Source organism: Myodes glareolus, chromosome 1 (genome assembly GCF_982192425.1).
Source record: "Myodes glareolus chromosome 1, mMyoGla1.1, whole genome shotgun sequence".
Lineage (NCBI taxonomy): Eukaryota > Metazoa > Chordata > Mammalia > Rodentia > Cricetidae > Myodes > Myodes glareolus.
Window position 1 is genome coordinate 107,250,241 of NC_142026.1, and position 10,293 is coordinate 107,260,533.

Genomic DNA, 10,293 nt, shown 5'->3' on the forward strand with positions numbered 1-10,293 from the left:
CATTGGTAAGACTGCACCCAAAGTTACATGTAATTCTCCACACTGAGGAAACACTGAACCAGTTCAACAAATCACCTTAAAATCACAACACTGTCCAAGTATTTTCCCTGCAGTTAGGGTACTAGGAATATTAGTCGCAATGCTTTTGTCAATTTGTGAAAGGTTTGCCTAGCTAAGCTGAAAAAATGGTCAAAGATAATTTCTGATACTGCCGTCTCAGTATCAAACTCGTGCTCTGAACCAGTCTTAAGACAGAAATGGAGACTAGTGGAATAACTCTCTCTCTCTCTCTCTCTCTCTCTCTCACACACACACACACACACACACACACACACACACACACACACGCACACACACCTTGCTGAACAGCCTATAGTTACCGAGAGTTCTAAGAGTTTAAGAGCCATAAAAGCTGAAAGTCTGGCACTCGGGCTACCTTAATTTATGATGATTACACCCCAGATAGCTGCACCATGCTTTACAGTTGACAGTGCTGGTTCACATAAACGACTTCACTTGATCCTCATAAAAACTATGTGGAAAGGTCAGGACGCGTATTATTATCCCCATTTTATAGATGAGAAAGCTGAGTTTCCAAGCAAGACAGGTTTTGTCAGTCGTGAGTTCTACAGAAAGCTTGCTTGCACGGTGAGACCAACGAGAACAGCAATGCAGCCCAGGAAACAGACTGTCGTAACACTCTTGGCTCCCGTACTTCAGTTTTCCTGGATAGAATGCTGATGCTAGTGCTGTTTTCAGAGGCTACAGTGAAGAGTGAAATTCATAAAGCCCTGGCTTTAAAGATGTTTGCCATGCAGCAGGTTTACACTTGAAATGCAAACAGAAAAAAAAAAGCCAACTGTGATAGGAAAGTGTTAATGTGTGATTGAGACACAAAGAGATTCAATGTGTAAATGAGATTTCAAATTCCCAACTACAGTATCCTCCCAGATTTGTTTTTGAAGCGGACAACATGTACAGCCACACAATAATATTGAAAAGTGACGACCTGACCTCAGTAATCAAGATTCCTCATACATATTTAAGAGAATGGACTACTTTAAAACTTTGAAAATATGTCTCTTTAGGTCTTTAATGCATGTTTATTTAAATTTCTCCAGAAGTTCATCATTTAAAATAGAATATCAGAAGACAAAAAAAGCAAGAAATAAAAAAACACTTTCAATCTTTTCAATCTCTAATTCATCTTCAACTCCAATCAATATTTTTTACAAATATGCCAAAGATTAATGATGTTACAATACCAAATGCTTTATGACAACTAGGGGAAAAAAAAAAGAAATGCCTACAAAACCAACTTTAAATCTCTGGAGACAGACAGATAAGTCCACAACCTGACTTTAAACTTGAGAGATAAAAGACCTTTGGTTGTGGGCATACATGCATATCCTGAATAGCAAGAAGATGTTAGCAGTTCTGTGAAAACTGGCTGCATTTGTAATAAACTCTCAGAAGCACATCTGCACCCTGTGATGAGGCAGGCTCAGTACCCGTTGATGAAAAAGATAAATAACACTTTAAAAGAGAAAAGTTTCTCCAATGTTGAGCATCTATCCATCGGCTGTTAAGACAGCACTAGTCGCCAGTCCTGAATACATGCGCTTAATCATGCAACTGGTAAAGTTCAATTAGCAAACTACATGGCTTCTCAAGCTATGCTCCTCGTGCAGTGACAAGCACTGCGTAGAAATCAATACTCCCTCCAACTTGCTGCATATAATGAGTTACATCAAGCATGGTTCCAATACTAACAGCGTTGTATGGCAGAGACTCAGGCAGCAATACTGAACCCGGAGAGAATTAAATTAAGTCGTCGGAGCTCACTGCATAGAACTGGTGCCCTCTGCACATCACCTAGATATATGGTTTCTCCTTTGCCTGCAACCATTTCACAGCCTCTGCCTAAGAGGAGGATACACTCAGGCACCAAAATCTGAGATCTAACTCCTTGGATACAGTTGAAAATGGGGGAGGGGTGAAGAAAAGCTAATGAAGGATTTACTCCGGAAAACAACATGGTGAGTTTATTTCCAGGAAATCGGCCAGTCTCAACAATGAAACTGTCACATACAAAGTAAGTTCGGTCTACGTATCCTGTCGGTTCAGCCAGAAGCGCGGCAATCTCGTTTCCCGTCACCCTTCGGCTCCTCTGCGTTTCCATCTATCCTAGGAACCTAGGCAGCAGATGCGCCCGCCAAACGCGCGGGGTTGGGTCGGTTGGCCAGAAAAGTTGCCAAGACCAGCGGGAGGCAGAAGATCAACCTGGGAGCTCGCTCCCCAGCGTCCACCAGGTGAAACTTCAGAGCCGGCCGAGGACACACAAAAGAAACCTGTCTCCAGGAAGGATATCAAAACTGGATGGGAACAGAGACAACCAGTCCGAGAGACCGGGAGTCGGGGGTCTTCTGTGAGCTCCAAAAGGGGATAATCGTGGAACTCTGCTTCGCGTCTCCCTACCCGGGTTGCCCTGGTGGACTAAGAACATTCCCAACCCGGGTCATCCAGGCGGACTCGGGAGATGTGGCGCCAGCTTTGTGCTGGCTACAATACATAAGCAGGGTAAGCCTTCCGGGAATGGGCGCCCAGACCTCGCTGCCCAGGACAGCTCTGATTCTATCCTAAGAGTCACATTTCCAAACGTCGTACGGGCTTCGCCAACATACACATGCAACATGCTCCACGCTGCGCCCTGTAATCAACCCAGGAGCAACTCTCAACCCTCAGCGGAGGAGGAAGAAGCCTCCGAGAGTCACAGGGAAGTAGTTGGACAATAGTCAGAGGAGGTTATTCCCGGGACAAAAAGCACCTGGCAGAGCGCGCCGGTGTCAGTCCCTACGCGTCCCCACAATTCTGACAAAAGCTTCCCGGGTAATTTTTGAACAATCTGGCGGCAGAGAGCCACCAGCCCACTCGGCGAGCCAAAGAATTGTGGTCCCGGGAGCCCTAAGTACTTTTTCTTTCTCTCTTCCCTAACTAAGGCTGTGAGGACTGCTTTCCCGACGTCCAAGATATCTACGGTTCACCCAAGAAAAGCAAGGTCGCCACAGACTCCATCCAGCACACCCGGGGCTGTCTGCGTGCCGGGCCAGCCTCCGAAACAATGGGTCGCGAACGTAAAAGTTACCTGCGCGGGGTGGCGCCCACCTCCTGACCTCGTCCCGCCTGACACAAACTCCCAGGACAGACCTGGCTTCAACCTGCACCCCCAACCCCGAGAAAACGCCTCCCGAATCCCCAGTCCCGGCAATCAGCTAGTTCCTCCTCCCTCTGAGTTCAAGGTTGAGGACGGCCATAGACCCCAGATGCCCCCCACCCCCGACCACTCACCTGCTGAAAACTGGCCTTGGACCGATCCCAGGAGAGGCCACGGGGACAGGAACCAGAGTGCCACAAAAGCAGGCAGCGCCGCCGCCGCCACATCCATGGCGAGTTTGGGAGAAGTTTCAAGCAGCTTTGCAAAGAGCCTCCGGGGGGTTCGCGGCGAAATCCACCAGCCAGCCGCCCGCCCGACCTCGTGGGGGGCTCGCGGGGACGCCGCGGCCACCCGCCAGCACTTTCGTCCTTGCACAACGTCGGCAAACTACCTCGCGGGCGAAAGCGTCGCCCGCCAGCCGCGGCCACTGCTCTCCATGCTCGGTAGAGGCAGCTCAGGGTAGTCCAGAGTTACTTTGCTCGGGGAGGGACGGGGGCGGAGCCTGGGGTGACGTCGCCCCGCGGGCTCCGGCCGCTTCGGTGGAATGCGGGCTCCGGCGCGCGCCACCGCCGCCGTCGCCTCCTGCGGGGGAGACGCGCGCCAGCCCGGCCGCGCGCCCCGCGCAGCCTTTGTTCGCCACCTGGGCTCGGTGGCCGCACGGCTCCTGGGCTACGAGCCGGAAAGAGGGAAGCGGCGCAGCTCACTGCCGGATCTTCTAGATACGACTCTTGTGAGGCAGGAGTGTGGGTGGACAGTGGGAGAACCACGGAGGAGGCGCCCGAGAAGAGGCTTCCTGGGGTTCTGTCCCCAAGGTGGCGGTCCCACCGGAGCGGTTGGTGATAGGAAGAAAGGGGAGCAACCTTTAAAACGCCGAGCTGCACTGAAATTTCACTGTTCCTTATTGCTGTGGTAAGGAATAAGATTCCCTACCCCCACTGAAAACTTACTCTCCGTTTGTTCTCATAATAAATAAAACTTGGACTAAAATAAAATGTTGGGTAAGTTTCCAGTGTGAACAGCTGGCGTTCCTCATTTCTGGTTTGTCATTTACAGAATATCTGAATTTACTTGCCGAGTCACTGACTTTGCTTGGTGCTGGAGAAGCTCCTGGCCCCTCTGCCTTTGCATAGCCTGGTGTAGTAGAGCGTGGTTTGCGTTTTGTTTTTTATTGTCTTGTACCTATTTAAGAAATGAGTACTTAATAAAAGGACTTTGCCCCGGCAGCGAACTCAGCATGGTTGCTCTGAAGGAACCCTATGCTACGCTAACATCTTTAAAGTCTGTCCATTTGCTGCCTTGGGAGCTTGACGTGGTTTCACCAAATGCCACCGTGCCTTGCTTCTGAAGCAACACTGTATAGCTATTTACTTTATTTATGCCTGCAAAATATGACATAAGCAAGTGTGATCACAATTGAGTAAGCATAACTTTTACTGCGAATTTTGATGCTGCATATACGCAAGTTCTAACAATAGTCTTGATTGACACCTGTCAGCCACTCAGACATCTTTAGCCCTTTAAAATCAAAACCAAGTGAGATTCAATTTAACATAACATTCTCGCCATTTACAAAGCCACATAATTCTGTAACACATATATGCTGGCATGACTAGGTTTTGAACAGGAAATATAAATGCAAGTAGCTGTATGCCATCTCTGTATATATCCAGATACATACATATCTATGTACATATATTACACATACATATAGATCAAGAAGGAGAAAGTGTGTTTCTTTTTTATTTGCTGAGGAGAGAAACTTCATTAAACTCCAGTCTTGATTGCTCATTAGCACCTGTAACCAGCCTAACATTTATCAATTCAGTTCAACAGAGTGCAGGCTTTCTCCCTCAGGGTACAACGTGGATGTACCTTTGCTCATTAACCTATAACCTGAAGCACAGTGTACCCTGGGGCCCTATTTCTTACACTGAGGAGTTTTTCTAGATCACAGGTAACCAAAACCTATTTTCCTTTCTGAAGATTTAGCAGGACTTTCTAAAACATTAGCAGTAATTTGCCACTGTAAAGGCAAAGCAAACTCCTCTGTCCATATGAACTCACCTGTTTTATTCTTGCAAGAATGATGAGAGATGCTCATGATTTGGCAAATTGTTTGCAAACAAAACCCTATAGACAGTGGACAGTACCACACTTCTTATCATTGCCATTCCCTGGAACAAGAGATAAAGAATTCAATTTATTTTCTCTATGATGGAGGAGTAACAACAGTACAGATAATGCTTTGGGAGTGCTCAAGACGGACCAGGCCCCTTAGAGGGGCAGTATCTCAGGGAGGAATCCAGACTATGCTAGGTTTCGGTGAGGTAACAGTAAAACTAGGGATGGAGCTATTTACTGCCCCACACACACACACACACCCCCAAAAAAAAAAAATAGGGGAAGAGGAAAAAGAAGAGAAAGAAGGAAATTCTTACAAGGAATCAACAGAGATGGTTTTGGTCTCAATAAGACCAAAAGAAAGGCAGTAACATTTTGAGCAAGCAAAGTGGTCCGTTTATCCTTTTAGGGCTCACAGCTAAAGTGAACCAGTGGGGTTCACCATCAGTTTAGTAGTTGGCTGTTTTTGAAATCTCCACTCTCCTCCTCTGGCATTTTTCATTTGAAAAAAAAATCACTGAAATGTTCATATTCTTTTATCTACAACTCAAAATATGAAAAATGTTTTAGGTACTCAGGTATTTACATAAAAGAAAAGTGAGAATAATCAAATGTCCATATATAGACCAAGTCATGATCGTATGACTTAGTAGGACATCTCTTATAATACACGAAGCTGAATTTTATGGGAAAAGCAAATTGTAGGGAAGAATGTTTATGAGCAAACATTGGCACACAGTAGTTGAAGACAATATATGATTTCCATAAAGAGAAAAAGAGGACGAGGGGGAGTGGGTACAGAGACTGTTCAGTGGTAAAGAACCCATACTGCTCCTCCAGAGAGCCAAAGTTTGTTTCCCACTTACCGTGTCAGAGGGCTCCCAGCCACCTCTAACTACAGTTCCAGGGAACTTGACATCCTCTTCTGAACTCCAGGGGTACCCACACTGACAGTGCCACAGAGACACCCACAGACTTGCACGCGCGCATGTGTGCATAAATGTACAGAATCACAAATAAAATCTCCTTTGTCTTATTTTATGTTTATCTTATTTCTTCAGGGCGGGGTGGGAGAACCTGGAGAGGGCTACTAATGAAGCCTGCAAGGCATTATCATGGATGTGTTCAGTGGCACTAAATGACACTCAAAGTGAGTTAATACAGTGATGTTTGTGTTCTATGCAATGTATTACCATAAAGCAATGAGATGACAAAAGTCTACAGGCAAAAAGCAAAAACAAAAACAAAGACTGAGGACTGGAGAGATGGTTCAGCAGTTAAGAGCTGAGTACTCTTCTAGAGGACCCAGGTTCTATTCCCAGCACCTACATAGCAGTTCTCAACTGTTTGTAATCCAGCTCCAGTTAATCTGACACCCTCACACAGACATACATGCAGGCAAAACACCAATGCACATAAAATAAAAATAAATAAACCATTAGAAAAAAACAAAGACTAACTAAAATGATCAATAGAACAACAATAAAATATGAGCTCGGGAAGTAACCCAGTGGCAGGCCAGTCTTGTGGCATGTTCAAGGTCCAGGTACCAACCTCAGGACCATAGGGGGAAAATAGTATTAATTCAATTAATTTAGCCTACTTAATTTTTATAGTTGTACTCCCCCCACCCGGGCCATTCTTTGCCACATGACTGGCTATAGTAGATAGAAAGGTAGCTTGCTTGATTGGGGTAGGGTGGGGTGGGGCTGCTGCTTTTTACTTGCTTCTGGAACTCAATTGTAGCAAGCCTGCTACTAGGATTACAGGTGTCGGTTACCATTTGAACCATAAAATATCTCTTGTTCTTGTGGCTGTGCCACCTATTAGCACCAATCATGAACTTAAACCTGTAGGGTCAAAAGAGCCAAGGAGAAAACCCCCTGACCCTGATTTGACCCAACCAAGACCAAGACCAAGGGAACATACCTTTACCCTACAAGACCTGTAATGCTTCCAATAGAATCCCAGTTTGCCAAATTTTCGTAAGTGTAATTGGAAAATAAGCACTGGAGATCGGAATGTTTGGAGAACTCAGGAGTGAGCAAAACTAAACAGGTTTCTCCACTGTATGAGGTTTGGCATGACTGCCAGTATGGACCTGGGTGCTGCACATCTCTTTGATAAGGGATGGAACAGAGACTCCTCCAAGTTTGAGACCCTGGACCTACAGCAGCATAAGGTGCTAACCATCTTTGCGACAAAATAGCTTAAGTAATCAACTTTTTCTTTTTTCTTTTCTTTTCTTTTCTTTTGTTTTTTTTTTTTTTTGAGATAATTTTCCTGTGTAGTCCTGGCTGTCTTGGGACTCTCAAATTCAGAGATCTGCCTGCCTCTGCCTCCTGAGTGACGGGATTAGAAGTGAGTTAGAAGTGAGGGCCACCATACCATGCAAGCAAACAATGTAAAGAAAGTTTTTTAAGGTTAATTTTGGCTCAAGGCTTTAGCCTTCAATCATTTGGGCCTGTGGAGCGGCAGGAGAATGGTGAGGGATCATGAGGTAAAGTATGGCGCTCGCTTCCTTGTAGCCAGGAAGCCATGGGTAAGAAGCGCCCAAGGAACTGACCATTCCTGAGGACCTGATTTCCTCCCATGAAGCCTTCCTACCTCTGAAATTTTCTACCACCTCCCAGTGGCACCATCAACTGGATACCAAGCCTTCTGTAGTCTTTGGGGACCATTCAAGAACTAGTCCATGGTATTTCTCAAGACCAGAATTGTGGTTTGAATCTGATACTTTCCCCAACCACAGTATATTCTGAATGGGTTCAGATTGTAGGGCGTTATTTTGGAGGCTAAAGAGCCTTTCGGAGGTGGGTGGCTAAGTCACTTGGGGTTTGGCCTTTGTAAATGATTGATGGACATCTTTGGTTCCTGCTTCCTCTCTCTAATTCCTGTAAATTATTGCATAAGTAATCTCCACCACATACTTTAGACTATGCATTTTCCCACTATGAGGGACACAAAAACCTCTGAAACCAAGAGCAAACATAAATCATTCTTCTTTGGTGTTGCTCTGTCCAACGATGTCTCACAGGGACCCAAAAATAGCCGAGACAGCCAGGGTTACAAAGAACAAAATTTGGAAAGCAATGCCTTGAATATATAAGATCTCTATAGCCCAGAGTATGTGAATCTCCATAGCCCAGCAATCCTCCTGCTACCCAAGTGCTGGGACAACAGCCACATCTGATCAATAAATTGTACTTTTTCAGAAAATCAAATGCAATACATCATTTTGTAGCAGTGTTGATTTATGTTAAGTATAAACATGTGAGCCTATATTAGTTGTTTACTAAAGTTATTTTCGTCCTCTTGCTCACTGAGCAAATCTATACCCAGCAGACAGAATGTTTTATCTCTTCAGTGAACAGATCATGAGGATACAGACAGCAGGCATCTATAGTCAACCAGGTAAATTTTCAGCTAGTTTTAGGAACTAGGTAGTTATGGTTTTTTTTTCATTCACAAAACATATTCCATGTGCACTCATTCATCTCAGTCCAAGCATGTGAAGTGGGCAAGGCAGGTAGCAGTAATTCCACCTACCTAGTTAGAAATAGCCTCCATTTAGAATATAGAACTTGCCGAAGGTTCTATAGTGAGTAATAGGACTGGGACTGGGACTAGGTTCTTCTGACTCTGCATCTCAATCATCACCCCAGCTCCTCTGTCCTAAAAATTGTATCCCCAATGCCAATTTATCAAGCGGAGTCCTCTTGGGCTGGTAGGTGAAAATGAGCTTCTACCCCCACCCCCCGCTCCCCATTACCACCCCCTTTGCAACGTGAAAAGCTAAAATCACTGTACGTTTTCCTCACAGTAAAGTTGTTGCAAGGGTTTGTGTGTTGTTGATGAGCCTTTAACCTCACCCAGCACCGGGGATGGATCTTTGAGATTGAAGCCAGCCTAGTCTACAGCATGAGTTCCAAGGTTACACAGAGAAACCCTGTCTCGAAAAAATCAAAAAGAAAACTAAAAAAGAAAGATAGTTTATGTGCTGTCCACAGAGACCCAGGGAAAGAAGGAGATAGGGAATTTCTGAACTAGAAAGTGCTAGATGAAGCAGGAATTTCCTGAGGGGAAAAAAGTGTTTGCTACCCGCAGAGAGCTTTGGACTGGACAGGAAAGTACCTTTTCTCTCCAGTATGGCCATGGCCAGGCCTGTTACAGCTTCAATCCCAACACCAGAGTGTCTGGGAAACAAAGTCCTAGCGATGGCAAGTTGCTTACATCCCTGGGGAAACTCTCGTCTGTCTATAGGCAGTTTGGGATCAAGTTGAAGAAGCACACTGCATTCCAACCCAGAGTTATTCTGTGAGTCCCTTGAACACTTTAAAATATCCATAACTGGGGATTATCTCAGAAACACTAGTCAAGAAAATGCATGCTCCAAAGGTTTTATCAAGGGAAAGAAAAAGAAATGCAAGCAGCTTGAGAGCTCGGAGTTGCCAATTTGGAAGAGCAATTTGCCTACAGCTGGATATAATTAACAAGCCTGGGTCAAAAAGGAAGCCAATCATAAAAGTGTGAATTGGATTGAGGTGGAGGAATGGGACAAGGACAGTAATTCCAGAGCTGGCATGGTCTCACTGGAGACAGCCTCTTCTCTTTCAAAAACCAGTCCAGCCATGTTATGAAAGATTGATCTGGGGGTGGTGGGGGTGGCCTTGCAAAATCCTAGTCCGTATTTGCTGAATTATCTTTTCAGAATATTAAAAAAACATGCCTTGTTCTCTTCTCTTATCCTATTGAGTACTTTCCATGCCCTGCCACTGAAAACGTACTTTCTTTTTCTAGATTAACTGGAGGGGGAAAAGAGATGGTTAAGGTGACCCAAGTTCAGTTCTCAGCACCTGCATCAGTATCTTCCAGGTGGCTGTAACTCCAGCTCCTCTCTGGCCTCTGCAAGCACCCACACTCCATTCACATACCTATACACAGACACACACGCACAA

General features: G+C 45.3%; 1 protein-coding gene across 15 annotated transcripts in view; it reads right to left on the reverse strand.

Annotated features, from left to right (window-relative positions):
• Ptprk (protein tyrosine phosphatase receptor type K) overlaps positions 1 to 3,677 on the reverse strand; it is a 534,789-nt gene extending 531,112 nt beyond the window's left edge. For 6 of the 15 annotated variants that reach the window (XM_087911293.1, XM_087911268.1, XM_087911261.1 and 3 more), the window contains exon 1: positions 3,349 to 3,674. In XM_087911293.1, coding sequence (XP_087767419.1) covers positions 3,349 to 3,445 — 97 coding nt within the window. In that variant the 5' untranslated portion in view covers positions 3,446 to 3,674. Of the gene's footprint in view, positions 1 to 3,348 lie in introns of all 15 variants that reach the window. The other 9 variants (XM_048425017.3, XM_087911271.1, XM_048425014.3 and 6 more) reach the window with 3 other exon arrangements.
• Between the last annotated feature and the right edge of the window lie 6,616 nt (positions 3,678 to 10,293).